The sequence below is a fragment of the Synchiropus splendidus genome, chromosome 1 (assembly GCF_027744825.2).
Source record: "Synchiropus splendidus isolate RoL2022-P1 chromosome 1, RoL_Sspl_1.0, whole genome shotgun sequence".
NCBI lineage: Eukaryota > Metazoa > Chordata > Actinopteri > Syngnathiformes > Callionymidae > Synchiropus > Synchiropus splendidus.
The window spans coordinates 34387134-34404887 of NC_071334.1; the positions used below are offsets into that span (position 1 = coordinate 34387134).

Sequence of the window (17754 nt, forward strand, 5' to 3'; positions counted from 1 at the left end):
ATCAAGCGTGAGATCAAGGTGAGGCAGGCAGGTCGGTGTTGAGGAAGGCAGACCATTAGGGTGATACAGCATGTTCCAAGATAAGATGGTCGGGAAAAGTGTAGAGCATAGGAACAAGGCTGGATCATTTATTTTATTATATTTTTTTCCCAGTGGGTAGATCAGAATATATTTGTATGGATGCTTGTTCAATTGGCCAACCGATATTATCGGTCCGAGATTAGCTTTCTGACCGTTTAATTTCTGTACGGAAAGAAATCTGCAGATAAATGTTTTTTTTTTTTTTTCATTTGTGTGTTCCTCATTTTAGCATGAGCTTATTCAATGCAGTAGCCCGTGCTATTTTTAATCATTTGCCGAATATTTCATATTCAGTTACACTGTCTATTCGGCAAGTTTTCTCGTATGTATTTTATTTCAACTGAATTAACATAATCAAAACAAGGGTGTCAGTGGCCGGGTCGGAACTTTTGATTGTTCTCACTTGTTTCCTTCGGAAGTACATGACGGGCAACAAACACGGACACTTCCTCCCCACGTGAATTACTCAGTGCATGTGGGGATACTGCTTCTCTCACTGCCTCAGTTGTCTAGTTATCATTTCTTTCCAAATGGTTGTAGATCCGGGAACGATGGCGTTATTGGACGAAGATGAGCAGCTTCTCGGGCAGTCGGAGGAGGAAGATAGCGAATTGTCGGACAGCGAGGTGAGTACACAATTAGCTTTGGCTAACGCTGCTAGCTCGTGTCAGCTTCTTAAATGTAAACATTACGTCGTTTATACGACTTAATTTACGCCAATTCCATCAAATTAACCAAAGGTAACCTGTACTGAGTGTAACCTGAGTGTACATTTACTTGTAGTTCATCTCTACGGTGCTACATGTTAGACCTAGTGTCTTTATATTACAGGTACCCAAAATAACAGCAATTGCATTGTTAATATGTCTGTCTCTGCATTAAGCATATTTATTTTGCGCTGTGCACAACTGCTTCCAAAGACAGTGTCAAGTCTAATTCACCCTATTTAAATAATTTCCTCTTGTTTGTCGTGCGCATGTGGATTTACCATGTGTGTTGCTTTTGCACCGTTTAATTTAATTTTAACTGCCATTCCTTGTAGGTCTTGTCTTCGTGTGTATTTCTACATGTAAAAAGAATGTGCCACAGCCCATGCAACACACACAGTGAGCTCAAGAACTGTTTTGATTACTGCTCTCAAAAAGTGATTGTAGATGACTAGACAGATATGGAGATACTGTGGTCTTAAGTTGGAGTGATTTGAAAGGACAAGATCTGAGAGTTCATGTGGAGAAGTTTGGAGACAAAATGAGCGAGGTCAGATGGTTTGCTTTGTCAGTGCTGACAGTGTTTCTTGAGAGCATGACCAAGATGGATTAGGAAACGGCTGATGACAAATGCTGAAAGAAGACTGCATCGATTTGCATGTATATAATTATAATCTTATTACCATGTTCTTTGTGTCTTTTGGAAATAAGATCTGATGGTTCTTTTTTAATGATGAATAAAAAGATGCACATTAGGCAATAAGTCCACGTTGATGATATATTTATTTGCTATATTGCTGTGTTTCAGCTCCAGGAAGCTTTTTCCAAGGGATTGCTGAAACCGGGTATGAACCTACTGGTGGACAAACCTAAAACATTCACAAACAATGTGGTAAGTCAGTTGCTCCACTGTTGACTATCGTAAAAACGTATGTACAATACAGACATATATGTGTGTATTGTGTTGGACAAACAATATACTGTATTTCTATCATGTTTTTCCTTGCAGGAGGGTTTGAAGCATTGTCTGGCTGACTTTAAGAAAGATCATCTTCCCTGGCCGGAGAGGTTGGACCGGACCAACCCACCTGGACCGGACGTTCTGGGACAGGCCCAAGGCAATGCTCAGAACAAAAATAACAAAGATGTTGATGCAGACGATGATTTCCAGAGAGAAATGTTCTTGTGAGTCAATTCACTATTTTACCTGTAGTGAAAGTCATCTTGCGCAACAACAAAGGAACCTCTTATTCATTAGTGGTGGTTGTTTCATCGTGCTTGTTTCTCATCCTATACGTTTGTCTCATCATAGCTATCGGCAAGCGCAGGCTACAGTTCTTGACTCCCTCCCGCTCTTGAACAAGCATGGCATCGCCACCAAGAGGCCTGACGACTACTTTGCAGAGATGGCTAAGTCAGACCAGCACATGCAGAAGGTAACAAACTGGTCCCAACAATAGTCTAGTCTAGTCTCAACTGTCATAATACAATTTTTCTTTTACCTTGAAGTCTGCGAAGACCATGTTCAGAGAACATCACAGTACCCAACAAGGACTGCATTCATTTTCTCTTACTGCTTTCCAGCTCTGCCCCTGCTTCCTTTCCCATCTACTGACCTAATCACACCTAATGTACTGCACCACTGTGTGGTCTGGCAACATGGTGGGACGAGCCAGTAGTGGCATTTTGCAGTCCCTGCCATCATTTTTCATTGTTCTGCCAAATACAGAGCACGCTTTGCTAGCCAGCAGAGATGAAAAAAAGTCATGCCGGCCTGCGGGACTGCAGCGAAGCCGGCTTCTCACTCGTACTGTAACTTCCATCTGAGGTTGATTCCCACCTGCTGCTGAAGCACGTGGTGCATGTCTTTAGATAACCATCATCCACCTGCTAGTGTGGCGCTCCAGCGCCCTCCTGGCCCTCTTCATATCTGATGTTGGTTATTACTGGTGTTGCATCCTCCATGAGCAACCCTGCTTACCTCCTGCTGATCTTGAGCCATCAACCCATTTCATTTAGATGTTAGGAACATTTGACTTGCCAACACTGTCGCCTATAAATCAATAGTGAGTATAGACTGTAAGTCAATACCTACTTTGTCGTGCTACCACTCCCTACTGGAGTCAGAGGAGCAACAGAATAGTATCAAATGCAAATTCTAAAGATTTTGCCCACCTGTCTTTCAATGCAGAATTGTTTGTGCCCCCCACAAACAATGGCAAACAGTGACACTGAGAAGGGTTTTCCCTCAGTGAATACGCCTGAGAAGTCTTTGGTAATGGTTTTGACAGAAAACACAGGCCTCCTGATCTACATCCTGCGTTACTTATGCACCTTTTTATATGATATAGTCAACACATGAGTGGCCAAAAATGCTTACAATATTATGCTTTTAGTGTGTTTCTAAAGAATGTTCTTGACAGTAGCTGTTATGTTGGCTTGTTGTGGTAAATAAATGTTTGCATGAGGTAAGTATCATGGCCACTCTGGAGTTGATAACATCTTTACAGTTAGAACAAAATGGGTGATTAATTTGCCATTAATCCCACTTTATTGCAATCAATTGAGATTGAAATTATAATTAATTTCCCTTTTTTAACATAACGGTCTTGTTCCTTGGGTTTTTGTGAGAGTTGGTGAGATTCACTTATCAGTATTGTGAGTTATTTTGGATGAGTCACACTACAATCGGTCTGACTTCACTGGTAAGTAAGAGAAGACAAAACGCTTGTAGGGAAGCTCATTGTTAGGAAATGTTACGGTCCACAAATGTTGATGTTCTAACACCTAATCTCACCCTCCAGATCAGAAAGAAACTTCTGGCAAAGCAGGCCATAATTGAGCGCTCAGAGAAAGCCAAGAAACTCAGAGAGCAGAGGAAGTTTGGCAAGAAGGTTGGTTCATTTCTTCACCTAAAAAGCAACGATTGACACACAGGTTGATGATGACCTGGTAAAGCTTGTTTAAAACCTGTGTACCGCAGGTCCAAATAGAAGTGATCCAGAAGAGACAGAAGGAGAAGAAGGCCATGATGACTGCAGTGAAGAAGTACCAGAAAGGTCAGAGTTTTTGACATCAGGAAAGATCATCATATGAACATATGTCATATGAACGTGCCACAACAAATGTAAATTATTGTCCCCAGGAATGACAGACAAACTGGATTTCTTGGAAGGCGACCAAAAAGCGGGTAAAGGCGGCAAGCAGGGCACTAAGAAGGAAGTAAACAAGAAGGGGTCAGTATTGGTCTAATACTCCCATGGTTTTTCCAAGTACAAGATTGAATTCCATATCTCATCACCGACTGTTCTCTTGCATGATGATCCTCTTATGAGTGTAACTCCAGTTGACACTAGCTATAATAGTTAATGATAATTGTCACTGAGAGAGCTTTAAGTGACAATTATTAGAGTTGTTATTCCTACTGATTCTAATATAACAGACCTTTGATTTGTGCGGCAGGCCTAACTCCAAGAGAAAATTCAAGGACCAGAAGTTTGGGTTCGGAGGAAAGAAGAGTGGAAGCAAGTGGAACACCAAAGATAGCCACAACGACGTGTCTGGTTTCCGTGCCAAAGTTGCTCACGGGAAAGGAGGGAAGAAGGGCAAAGGAGGAAAACAAAATGTGAGTTTTGTAAACATTTCAGCCAGAGATGTAGTCTTTTGTTTTTTTTTTTTTAATAAAATGTCAATCACCAGCAAGAGATGCTGTTGTTTTGTTTTATCTAATCGAAAACGATGATCGTCTGTTCTGTTTCCAGAAGCGACCGGGGAAGTCGGTGCGCAAGAAGATGAAGGGTCGCTGAGCAGGTGGAGGCTGTGGACTTGTGTAGATTCCTGACACGTCACCTTAATATTTCTGACCTTTTTACTGTCTGTGATGCTGGGTTGATTTGAGGACATGAAGCCCAAACCGTCGACTGGTCAGGAGGTCTTGCAGTGAAGATGATAAAGGACATTTGAGTGTCTTCCACAATGGAAGCTGTCTACCAGTTTGTTTTTATTAACGACCGCATGGTGCCTCATCTTGCTTGTGTACAACCATAATCCATGTTTTGTTATCTCACTTTGATCTGATCAGTTTCATAAAAACGTCTGAGGTTATTCTGTTATTCGCCAAGTCCTTGCTTCGTGTGTACGTCTTCCGTTATGTTGAGTTTTTATTCATTTGTATAGGGTTGATTGCATAGTTAGTTTAGCTTGAGCGCTAATGTGTTTGAGCTGAGCCAGAAGATAAAGCTCTTCATTATTATTATTATTTTTTTTTTTTAATTGTAAGATGAAAACTGTGTGGTTCCTTGTGAGCAACTCAGTCATGCACAGGTCTTTTACCACCGCGAAACTTGTGAGTATAATAATGAAGAGGGTTAACTTAGCCTTCTGGCTCAGCTCTTTGGCCACCACAGAACATTGCTGTTCCCTGAAGCGCTCCATCCTTCCTCACCCGTGAACAAGACTGGAAGATGTGTGAACTCCACCTGTGGGAGGATCTCCAAACCCCACAGGAGACTACAAAACTGATAATAATGGTCTCCAATCACGAGGAACTGATCCTCATGCTGAACACATCCAGAAGCAAAAGCAAAACTGTGGTCTGTGTGACCGAGCACGCTTGATGATAACTTGGCGTAATGATGTCATCAATGTTTATTAATGTGTTGATCTACACCACGTTTCGATTATAGGTTTTGTTTGCACTTCTTGTCTCAGCAGTCAGCGGTATGATGGTGCAGGTTTAGTTTGATGAATTCAAGATGGATTCTTGATGCTTGGTGATGTCACTACAGCGCCTGTAGAAATTCAATCGGTTGTCACTTCGATTTGATGGAACCTGGGGGGAAGAGATGGACATTGATAGCGGCTCAAATGAAAAAAATGTTGGACCGATTTAAAAAGATAAAACAGAAATCTAACTGCCGCTTGGCTCTCCGAAAAGAATGCAATATCAGCCAGCTATGATTTGCATGGATGACGCGTTAAAGCTTTCCAGACGAGTCAAGCTGAGACCAAGAGGCTGTGATGACATGTTCACACTGAAGGTTTCAACAGAGTCTGGAAATGAAACCTAGTCAGGCCTGCTACCTGCCCTTCCCACTCAGTCACATTTCCACGTGTTCCCTTTGGAATAATCCATTTTTACATTCGGTTGCGTCAGGCAGGGCGCTTGCTGTGGTCAAAGTTCCACAGGAGGAGTTCAATTGACGCGAGCGTGCTTCAGCTCAGGTTCTTCATGCTCCTGCAGGGGCTCGCTTTGACATCCTGTGGTTTAACTCTTGCACTCCAATTAGGAGAGTGAAATCGATTCTTCGCTCACCAGCGGCGTCGACACCCAGCCAATCTCCTGGCTCTCCGTCTGAGGCCTTGCATATTTCTTGGTGGGCTTCTGACGGGCCTCATGGAAGGCTTTGATGAAGTCAGCTGGACGAAAAAGGAGTCATTTTTACTTGTGATGCAGTATCTCCATATGAAATGTATTTCATTCATTCGTCCTCTACCGTCTATTCCCTGAATGTTGAATTTAACTGAAAACATATTCTCACTCCTCAAGTGTGAATATTTTCAGTCTGACTGTTGACATGAAACAGAACGAACAAGCAAACAAAAATCCAATACAAGCGTACAAAAGAGAGCAATAAAACAAATCTGTAACTGTCAACCTTTGTGGAATTTTAAACGTACTGTTTTCCACAACTGCGTCCTCTGTTTTTCTCGACATGGGCTTGTCTGCCAGGATGTGCACTGCAAAAGTATAAAAAAAAAGTTAAAAGTTTGTCATGCAGCCAATATAAAATCAGGGGCCTCCTGACTCTTACGCTTCCGGTGAGGGTTAATGCTGAACTCCGTGTGCAGCTGCTGGTGTCTCTCTTCTTTTCGAATCATCTCGACGTGAAGCGCATTTTGGTGAATCAAATCCATCTTCTTGCGCGAAGCCATGATGTTGGTGTTGAGGGTCGGCTAGCACCTGCGGGACGAGAATCCGCCATCAACCGTTGCTGGGCAACAGTAAACAAGACCAGCTGCAGTGAAGCAAATCGACCACACGGTGACGCGGTTCTCTCATTTTGCAATCTGCCACGACCTCAACTGAAGGGACTCAATCGACTTTCAATTGTTGGGTTTGTGGTGATGCTGTTAAAGGAAAATAAAATGCACAATAAGAACAAGACAGCAGCCAGTCAGATTGTGCCTTGATTCCAGTCTGTTCAACAGAGGATCAGTGAGTTCTTGATGCCCTGGGCTTGGTCGAGTCGTCATCCATCCAACATAGAACTCATGAATATGTTTTAATGTATTGAATGAAAGGATCCCAAACCTCCATCCATCCATCCATCATCATTTAGCCACCCCTTTGTCCTGCTCAGGGTTGCAGGGATTGCTGGAGCCTATCCCGGCGGTCAGTGGGCGAGAGGCGATCCCAAACCTTGAGACACTTCAAATGACCATATAGAAGAAGAACCCATGTCATTTAACCACTGTCAAAAGGAAGGAGGAAAAGCTGAATTTCTATTGTTATTACTCACCATGCCAAAGGTCAGAGCCTGCTGCAAAGCCTTAGGAAGTTTGTTGGATGTGCGAGAGGTACCCATGATTACTCAAGAACCGTCTGGGATCAGATGCTGACCATGGGCCGTACAGAGAACCCTGCACACATCCGACTAAAGCAGGATAACCAAAATAACCAAAATGTTCTGGGTGTCATAAGCTGGTATTTTGGTTTCGTGGAACAATATACAAATCATGATCTGTAGAGAGACATTGAAAGTGGGGAAATAACCGCGGAACAGAATTCTTCATTTGCAAATATAAAAAAAAATGACTTAGTGGATGATGGCATGTTCCTTGTAGTTTTAAAAATGATGCAAAGTAACCATTGATGTGGTCCTTTGTGGTAATAAAGGCCCAATGTGTGAAAACCTGGTCCTTTTGTCCAGATGATATTAGATAACTGGGATCATTGTGATCATTAATAGCATGTATCTGATCCCAAAAGATAACATTCATGGCATTGCAAACCCATGAGGACTGTAGGAACTGTGGGAATCAGATTTTGCTTTTTGCAAATGAAGCTTACATGTACGGGGTGGTTTGTAAGACCAAAGAAAGGCAATGATAATGGAATCGATAGGTTTTAAAAAACAGGTTGTTAGAAAAATCGGTGACCGGTTTTAAAACGTGAGCTGCATCTGAGTGGCACTTACAAACCCACATCTGAGGTTTAAAAGTCAATGACTGCATCATAGGACACTTGTTCTCTTTTTATTCAAGTGCTGTACAGACAATTTGGGTGCTGTCACCCATTTCTAATATGTTTTCACCTAAATTTAGGACATTTAGTCATCTAAAACTTAAATGCTAATTACTTCTTAATAACCAGTAAAAAATACCTGCCATTATCTGCATCTTATTTCATGTGCAGTCGCATCCTCTGTGGATCTATTTGCATTTGTGTTGTATAAATGGAGCATATTGACACTCATTGATGCTCATTAAAGACATGAATATCTTCTTTGCGGTGTAGCATGGTAAATATTGATCGTCTCAAGCTTGTGCTGTTTTCTCTCGTGGGCAAACAGCCATTATGATGACAAATCTGGTGTCAGACAACATCTTCCATTTGTTGCCTCTTTGGCTTTACAGCCTTAATATCTTTTTTATTGCTCTTCTCAGCGTCTCACATAAAATTCGCCATTTGCACATAATAGGCTTTTGGCTTGAACTGTCCGGTATCATCGGGTTTTATAGTCTTAACAGAAAACACTGTTATGTTTTATTCATGGTGGTAAGTGATGGTCATACAAAGGAAGGGTTTCTTCTTAGTATCACGACTGAGTTATAGAATACATTCTGCAAGATGGAATCTCAGTGGATGCGACACATGACATAGTGACACGCTAACTGTGTTTATCTCTGCTTCTCAATGCTCATATTTGGTCATTGTAAAAAATATTTTTTAAACCTATTCATTGTTTTAAAGAAAATACTTCCTATCCTATCCCTAATTTTTAATCCTCTTAATATATTTTTCAATCTCAACATACACATTTGCTTGGAAATGTTAGTGTCCCCTGCTTTTAATAATGTTGAATTGTTGGTTGCACAGGCATGTATTTTCAAAATGATTGAATAAATAATAAAATAAATGAACATGAATAGAAAAGAAGGAATACTTGATTCTTAGTCCATTGATAAATGTGTGTTTAACTTTTTTATTTTTGCATTTTCCCTTATTTTAAAGGTTAGGAACACGACCATGTGGTGTGTGTAAATTCAAGAGACATTCTGTGGGAGCACAGAAGACTTCCTGTTCATTCTGCTGTGCCAGTGATCCCACCCAAACAGTTTTTTGGGTCCCACATAATTCCTTCAAATCTGTGGTGACAAAGTCAGTCCCCTCCTTGCGTCCTCACCACTTGTCCACTTGCAAACAGATAACGCATTTCATTTCCGTCGCCATCTTTTCTTCTGTTTGTTTCGGTGGAGAACATGTGCTTCCGCTCATAAACAAGACAGCTTAATAAAGCCGGCAGTTTCCCTCCCACTATCTGATGCTAACTTTATTGCCCCTGTGTGGGAGATTTAATTCAGGCAGGTGATAAGTCAGAAGGCAGGAAAGGAGCTAGCTTCCGTGTGGGTGGATGTCGACTCCCCTGCAGCGTTGGTGACGGCGAGTGTGCATTATGGGAGGACAGCAGGGCTCGAGGTGTCAAGCTTTGTTCCCTGGCGGCTGTCACAGTGTCTGAGCATGTAATCATCACACCTGCTGCTGAGCTCCTGTGGCGGCGGACAGTCAAAGGCCAGTTTATCCTCTTGTTTTCATTCATTGTACCTGCAAAGAATTTAACATTTCTCTCAAAGTTTCCTCAAGTACAACAGCTTCCTCAGGCTTCGACAAAGCCAACAGAGCCTTTACAATGAAGTCACAAAACCCACACACAAAAACAGTTGCCAGCATTTTCACGTTAATTTTGCCGAGATTTTGCCACATTTTAAGGGTGTATTTTAAGGTTGGAGCTCTGAAAGAAACTTCTCTCACTGACAGCCTTGATCCTCCTGAGATGTATTCATATGAGCCTAAGCAAACATGAAGCCATTTCTTACCATCTAGCGATTGTTTTGTAAAGTACCTTTTGTCGATGAAAGTGTCGGCACAGCCGATATTCTCGCTGCTATCTCAAGGCTATGGTCCAGATTTGAAATGAGCAATGCTCTGTCTCACTTGAAAATTTCATTCATTATATTCACTTCCCCACACCAATGGCCTATGCAGATGGTTTGCAACACAACTATTGTTTTGTACCAAGAAGTGAAAAATAAAAACTAAACACCATGCCCTGAGTTCAAAGCTGTTTTTCATCACCTTTATTTTTAAGTCGTCTCACATCTAAATGATGCTACTTTATTTTGGGCATTTTCAGTTTTGCTCCTGACTTTGGTTGAGAGATATTTAGCCATTCATGCTCCTTTGAGTTACTCCAAGTTGACTGTCGTCTGTATAAATATGTTTTTTTGTTATACACGTTTATTCTTGGTCAAGAGTGGCTTTAAATATTTTCGGGGAGATTGCCTCAATATTACAGTGAAGCGTAATGATAATGCTTCAACTCAACAACTCCATTGCGTAGAAATGTATTTCATAAAGTATTGAAAGTTTGAGAGATTGGGAAAAATGTGGAAAAAATGTATTTCTTGTCGTGCTTTGGAAATAAGCTTTCCATGAGAAAGCACTGTGGTGGTGCATCTGGACCGCCATGTCTGCTCCCTCTGTGTCCTCCAGTCAACTGTAACCGTTATCTGACGGAAGATAATCTGTGGCCCTTTTTTTTCCTCACGAAACTGATAATAAATTAACCTCCACTTTGTTTGGACTTGAGGAGAAGCTCTATGTGTATGTAATTCCACATCTGATAGCAGGTTTATTTTCACTAAAACAGGAATATAAACACACATATGTGGAGGTACTGCAGATTGCTTTCACCAGCATGGGATTCAGTGGTTGATAGCAGACTTCACTTACAGGCACATGTACAACAACACACTTGTCCGTAATGTTTGTTTTGATCACGCTGGAGGTGTCTGCGTCTCATTGGAGTCGCTGCAGTCATGGGAACAGCGTCCTGCCATCAGATGAAGCTCCTTGTCACCAGCGCACTTGGCTGTTATCTGCTGTTTTGTCTCTGACACAGACTTTCTCAGGTGGAGCAGATGGGAATAGTCTCTGCAGCGTATCTTTCTTGCCTTTTCATTCACCTCGCAGTGCTGCCTTTAGAGCCCCGTGTCCCAGCCTCACTGACATATCTCAGTCACGAAAAACCTGCTGATTTAAAATGTAATTTTCAGGTGCTAGAAAAGTTACAGGACTTTCCTTGCCAGCTCCTCAGGGGGGAATCCCGTGGTACTCCCTGCTCAACCAAGAAACAATGTGTCCGGGCGTCCTCCATGGAAAAACCGACACATTTCATTCAGTTACAGGCAGAGTTCAGCCAGATGTGACAGGATATTTCCAAGGCCATCTTAAACAAAACTATCACAAAATATTGTTTTGAGATAAATCTATTCTTAGAAGGTTACACTTTTAAAGAAACAATAAAAACCTCGTTTCATAGCTCAACTTGATTTAAGAAAATCAAAACTAGATTGAAAACTTACCAACCCTAAGTTATAGCACTGCTGCACCACATCATCGTGATTTTACTGCATGCTGTTGCTGACAGAAGTGTGAAATATGTTGGCTTAATGAATGAAGGGATTGTATGGTTTTGTTTTTCCTAATGTCAAATACACAGTCATTGAGTGGATCAAGCTCAGTGATGCTGCCAAACTGCTTAAAATAGGTGGGATGGAGATAAAATACCAATTTTCATGACATTCCCAGCTTGTGTTATAACCTGTCACTTTCATTCGTCCATGATCCAGCTCTGCTATATCTTCTTATACGCGTATATCATATCAAGAGAATTTCACTTTTTTTTTTTGAATTATAAGATATCTTGTAGTTAACATTTTCCCAGTGTGGTGAGTTTGAAAAGTTGTTCTGGGCATTAAATACCTTCTCTATTTGCTTGGCAAAACAATGATGTTGGATGTCACTGAGCGTTGATGCTGAAGTTGGTCGAACTTGCTGCATCTGAAAGGATCATGTTTTAATTTTGCCTCATATTTGCCAGTCAACTAGAGGCGCTTGTCTTCATTAGCAGCGGCGGCCTTGAGTGAGAGTGTCGTCTTAATGGGTTTTCTGCGCTTCGCCACAAGCAAGTGATTATCTTGGTGTTGGCTGGGTAAGTGGTGCTGAGACAAGACACCTCTGGGTTTTTGTCAGAAGCAGCGTGCACGGAAGTGTGAAATGTATCATGGGTGTTTTCGAACACACACAGTTGATGTAGAAATTGTGTTCTCTCGACTCAGTACTTCACCAGCGCGCTCAGAAATATGTGTTAGGACGACATCCCACGGACACATGCTGAGCGCAGTCGTGCATACGCAAAAAAACAGCCATCCATCTCCTCTAGCGGAGCTCCAGATGTGGCTGCACGAGTCTGTAGGCAGACGAGTGATGAAGGAGGAGAGGAAATTTGGTGATTGGTGAGATTTGCTGCATCACACAGTCCCTGAGACAAAACTCACTCAGTGTGTGTGCTTTGAGAGATGCAATGCATTTTCAAGATCTAGTGTGTGCCACTACCAGCTACAGTAGGGGAACTGGTCAGAACTATAACCTCCACCATGCAGATTGTGTGGCCATCAGTTTTCTATGTTTTTCTATGTTGGCAAAACTAATCCTTACTAGAAAACATATAAACAAAACCTTCAGGAAATATTGATAATGGAAGACTTCCCAAAAACTTGTACATGTAATGGTACACGCCACGACAACAGTGAAAGTTGCCTTGCCTTCAGAATTGCGCTATATTTTAAAAGATGAAATTTCACATGATCACACATGATTGGAACAAGTGGAAAACACAACACAGACATGGAGGTGGAACCTGGATCATGGTGGCTTTCAGTGTGTTTCCAATGAAAAAAACAGTGTGAAAGAAACATAATAACTAGTGATGGGTCGATGAGGCTTCATGACACAGTGCCCTGTTTTCAGAGGCCACCAGATGGCGCTGTCTGCTGTAAAATGTTTGGACTTGAACAAGTAATTCAATGAAACCTCGCATCATTTCTAAACCCAGAGCGCCATCTAGAGCCCTCTGAAAATTGTGAACTAAACAAAACTAAAGTGGTGCATCTCGCGCTGGACATATGAAGAGATGGACCATGTGAAGACTGCTACAGAACAGAGTGAGTTTCTCTTCACATGATTAGAACGTGGTGTTTTTGATGTCATCCAGTCAATGAATGTCAAAACTGGCCCACCTGCCTCCGGGTTTCACTGTTGGATCACTTTTTGATTGACTACATTCCATTCCATTTTCCGTTCCCTCGGCTTCTTCTTCAATATTTACATTGCATTTCTGGACACAAGAGTGCGACGTATTGTATATGGACACACACTGTGAGCAGTCAGACCGCATCGGAGCGGCTGATCGTATAGTGTGAGACTTCATGTGATTCACTCATACAGTATGAGCAGTGGCTGAATAACGTGATTGAAATAAATCACAGAGTCTGCCCAGCTTTGTCCGTGGTTGTGGAAAATCTAGACATCTATACATACCGAACAGCAGGGTCAACTGAGCCGGACAGAGAATCTAACGCTTTTCCACTGAGAACAACCAGTCCTTTGTCTTTCATAGGCCTCCTCACACGTCCGTCCCATCATACAGAAACCATGTCGTCCCCCGTTTACTGTGCGTCTTGGTATCAGTGCTCACATAAAAATGAGACATCAGAATCATACGAGTGATGGAAGACTCATTCCACTGTCCTCGAGTGAGTTGGCAGGCAAAGCTGTCCTTTTAATTTGTTTGCAAAAATTCACTTTAAATTGCTGCATTTCAGGAAAGAGCCTCGGGAGAGTAAAAAATAATTTCACGGTTTTATTATGTCGGCGGCAGACCGGGGTCTTTCCCTGATGCACCCCATCTTTTCTTTTGTGAGTGAACATTTTTAACATTTTCATTACCACTTAAATATCAAAAAAGCTCTTAAGACTTTACCATCGCCGGTCTCTGTTTAAAAGGCTTGTGCGGACTAACTTTTAATGTCGCCTGGATGTGTGATATCCCATCAATTCTTGTCTGGCAATTTGTTCAGGCTATTATCTTTACAGCGAAAAGCAATCTGCACAACAGCGAGAGAAGACTGTGCCAGGGACAGAGAGACGAGCCGAGACGCACAACGGATGACTCGTCAAGCACAGCTGAGGAATTGTTAACTGAGAGTCACAACATTACGAGTTGTCATATTGTGTGACTGTCCTTGATGACATAAATATGTAGCTTGATGGATTAGAGTCTGGCGACATACCTATGTGTACTCACGCTATTCCACTACAGTCTTGTGGTTATGGTAAAGGTCTGTTGTGACCAATGGTGGCACTCTATCCATCACTTTCTTTTGCTGTCACAGCCATGCATCAACATGTCTGTGGTCCTTCACTCAAAAGCAAAGACCGATAAGACAGAAGGCCTGTGCACAGACTGGATGTGAAGCATTTTCAACACAGTATTTGGTGGTTTGTCAGGCAGTGGCAATGGGATTTCCCATTCTCTTTTTTGGTAGGCAGCAAGAAACTATGCTGCAGACAAGCTACCTTTCTAAGTGAGACAAACCATGTATTCATAACAATTTCCTTTCAGTGCAGTGTGTTTAGATAACAACTTAATCCAGCAACTGCTCTTCAGCATCGGCCTGGCAGATGAGAAGTATCTTCCACTCACTCGCAATGTTTGCTCTCACTTTGTTTTGCATCATTACCTCTGTGTAGCCAAGGGACTAACAACACAAAGGTCCACGGGCTGCTCTCTTGAATGGGGTCGTTGTCAGAGGAGTGTTGGGGTTATCGCTCGTGTCAAATTCCAGGCCAAAGTGGCCACTTTGTTTAGGAAAGAGATCTGACTTTGACACGGCTTGGCAGTCTCTCATTCCTGCTCGAGAAGAGAGCTCAACGTGGACGACATGGAAAACTTATTTCCAATCACCTGCTTGACCGTCTGTCCTCGGTTCAATGGCTTCATATCCTGGCGTCATCTCACCCTTCTGCTCATCCCTCATCTGACACAACATAATTCATTCAACTCCAGTCCTGCCTGACAAAGATGCGAGAGGTCATCTGCGGGTGTTTGAGCAGACGCTCCCAATATACCTGATGAAACACTCAAAACTAGTGCTGTAGTCAAGACCATGTCAAGACCAAGGCACACATAGACCAGGCTCAATGACATGAGCGAGACCATGACCAAATTGAATTCCGAACTACCAATTCGTCCCAGTGGTTGCAGCTCTTGATATATTTAATACTCCAGTCTCTTCTGCAGTAAGAAATTAATCTGTGTGTCTATATGAGTCATGAACTTGGGCTTGGTCTTGGTCTCACCCCTCCTCATTAGTCTTGGTCTCTGCATGCTCAGGCCTCATCATAGTCTTAACACAGTCTTGACCACAACACTACTCATAAGCAGCAATGTCGCGCAGGGCGATAAGTACATCCAAACATCATTGAGATTTGACACATTGTTTATTCCATCACAACTGATCGAGTGTGACTCTTGATATTTTGTTTTTCTCTGAAAAATACATTCCTAAACCATGTAAAAATATTTTGTAACTGCCATCTAGAACATTGTTCAACTGGTGTGCGCCATGAGAGAGTGTCAGGTGGATCGTGGGAAATGTTTCAATGTGTCCTCATTTGTCCGGTAGAGGGAGAGGTGGGCGAAATCATGAGCAACTAAAACATGTTGACAATCTGCCAATGTGATGAGATTACATGGATTCAGTCACATTCTTTTTATACACTATAGATCTGAGTTGATGTGTTGACAGGTCCATCAGTTGCAGCAGAGCTGGACATCGTGGACCTCATCCCACACTCACAGCGAAGAAGCCACTTTGACTTGTTTTTAATCCTGATGTTCCTCTAACTTGACCACACACACACAGCAGAATGATGAAGGGCTCCTTGGTGGACCCGCAACACTCAAAGCCGCCGAGCAAATGTCTCACTTCAAAACTTTATTGACATTGGTTTAAAAGTTGGCAAAAAACAAAATGCAGAACAAACAAATGCGCTCTATAGTATGAAGAGAGAAAGAATAATTGTAGTTATGAAGCTAGCTGAGGCAAAGAATGTAAACAATTTGTCTGGAAATTACCCAAACTAGAATAAAGTTCTTTGGACTAAATTCTCAGATTGTTCTTTTTCACATCCCAGAAACAATTTGTAAGTCAGTCTCAAAAATACATGTGGGCTTGTGATAAAGTCAAAACAGTTATTTAAAATAAATAATTGTTTATTTTTCCATATTGTCGATTGTACTGACATTTTTATACAAATACATTTTCTGCAATTTGTTTCTGCGAATAACCATAACCATATGCCAAAACAGCAGTGCCAGTAGCTAAAGTTTTTCACAATGAGTGAAGTGTGCCGTGGCTTAAAAAAGGTTGACACTGATCTAAAACATCAAATCCACAACACTGTAATGCAACTGGATAGCATCTCCAGCTTCTGCTGACCAAAGCACATTATGTGCTGTTTCAGAAAATATTTTCGAGCAATGAATCATTCCCTCTCACTCGCAATTTGTCATTTTCTACACTCGGACAAATCCGAACGCGATTGTTGAACCAACTTTTCCTTTCGACCTCTTGTTGGCAGTCCAGCTAAATGTCACATCTGTCAACGGCTACCACTTTACCTCGAGCGACAAGAGAGGTGTCAGGTTTTCTGATGAGAGCCGTATTTACTCAGAAGGAGAAGAAGGTTGAGACCTGTCTGCTTGTGTTGCTACTTGTAAGCAGCCCATTTAAGTTCAGAAGATTGTCTACATTCACACCTTGTGAAGGTTTAGTTCCATTACAGTGGATCACCACTTATATTTGTCAGTCAAGTCATGACTAAATACAAGTTTCACCAGCACCATTAGGTTAAGATTAAATAGGCAATAACTTGAAATCACCTCAGTGCTGTCTAGGCCTGGGCCACTTTGCTGCTGCCCACATGACCTGACCTCAGATATGCACTGCTCAAGCAATCGCCATTCAATGACATGGGCCCATGCTAGGACCAAAAAGAAATGACTTTAGAGACTTAGATATGATTTTTGTTTTTATTTATAAATTAGATTCTAGTATTTTGAACCATAACACATAGTGAAGTTAAGTTGACCCTTCAGTAACCTTCATCTCAAAATATAGACTTAAGAAAAAATAGGAAAGTTCAAAGACACAAGAATTCTTTATATTGTCAGAAGGAATGACTTGTCTTCCCAAGGTGATGGGCATTTGTTCTTTGCCTGATATTCCGTCAGACTCTCCAGTTGCATCAGTAAGCAGCGACACTGATGAAATCCCCATTATTTTCTCCCATTCCATATTTCTCTCCATCTCTCTGTCACCCCCACTGTAGTATTACACCTGTGACATTGCCTGTCTCTGAGTTGGTCAACCTTGAGACTTAATCGGAGGGAAAGAAAAGTTTCTTTTCTCAGACTATTTATCAAGAGGCGTGTTCGCCACACACGGGATTGGATTCACGTTCCTGATTTGACTTAACAGCGGCTGGAGGAGGACGGAGAGAGATGGATGAGTTTATTAAAGCCCATCAGTCTCACTCACAACTTGGTTGCAAGTGCGGTGTTTTCAGATGCAGGTTGTTGTTAGGCACTCTGTTTTAAACAAAGCTTGTCCTTCTGAACGGAACAAAAACACAATGAAATCTAGCTGCTCTTCAGCTGAAGCACTAGGAAGAGAATTCATGTGTGTGATGAAATATGTATGTATGTACACAATATATTAAAAGGCATGGTATCAAATGTGACTCATAATAAGTCAGGGATTTACTGAATCACTGAGG

General features: G+C 41.8%; 2 protein-coding genes across 2 annotated transcripts; one reads left to right on the forward strand and one right to left on the reverse strand.

Annotated features, from left to right (window-relative positions):
- Positions 1-505: 505 nt before the first annotated feature.
- ebna1bp2 (EBNA1 binding protein 2) lies at positions 506-5486 on the forward strand. The gene is made up of 9 exons (XM_053881765.1): positions 506-707; positions 1597-1680; positions 1798-1973; positions 2101-2224; positions 3593-3682; positions 3772-3847; positions 3934-4024; positions 4251-4413; positions 4550-5486. The coding sequence occupies exons 1-9, from the start codon at positions 555-557 to the stop codon at positions 4592-4594; spliced, it is 1002 nt and encodes a 333-aa protein (XP_053737740.1). The 5' UTR covers positions 506-554; the 3' UTR covers positions 4595-5486.
- Positions 5487-5523: 37 nt separating this feature from the next.
- On the reverse strand, positions 5524-6736 carry cfap144 (cilia and flagella associated protein 144). Its single transcript, XM_053881777.1, has 4 exons — positions 6602-6736; positions 6468-6527; positions 6103-6206; positions 5524-5619 (listed from the first exon to the last, which is right to left on the reverse strand). The coding sequence occupies exons 1-4, from the start codon at positions 6720-6722 to the stop codon at positions 5524-5526; spliced, it is 381 nt and encodes a 126-aa protein (XP_053737752.1). The 5' UTR covers positions 6723-6736.
- Positions 6737-17754: the final 11018 nt, after the last annotated feature.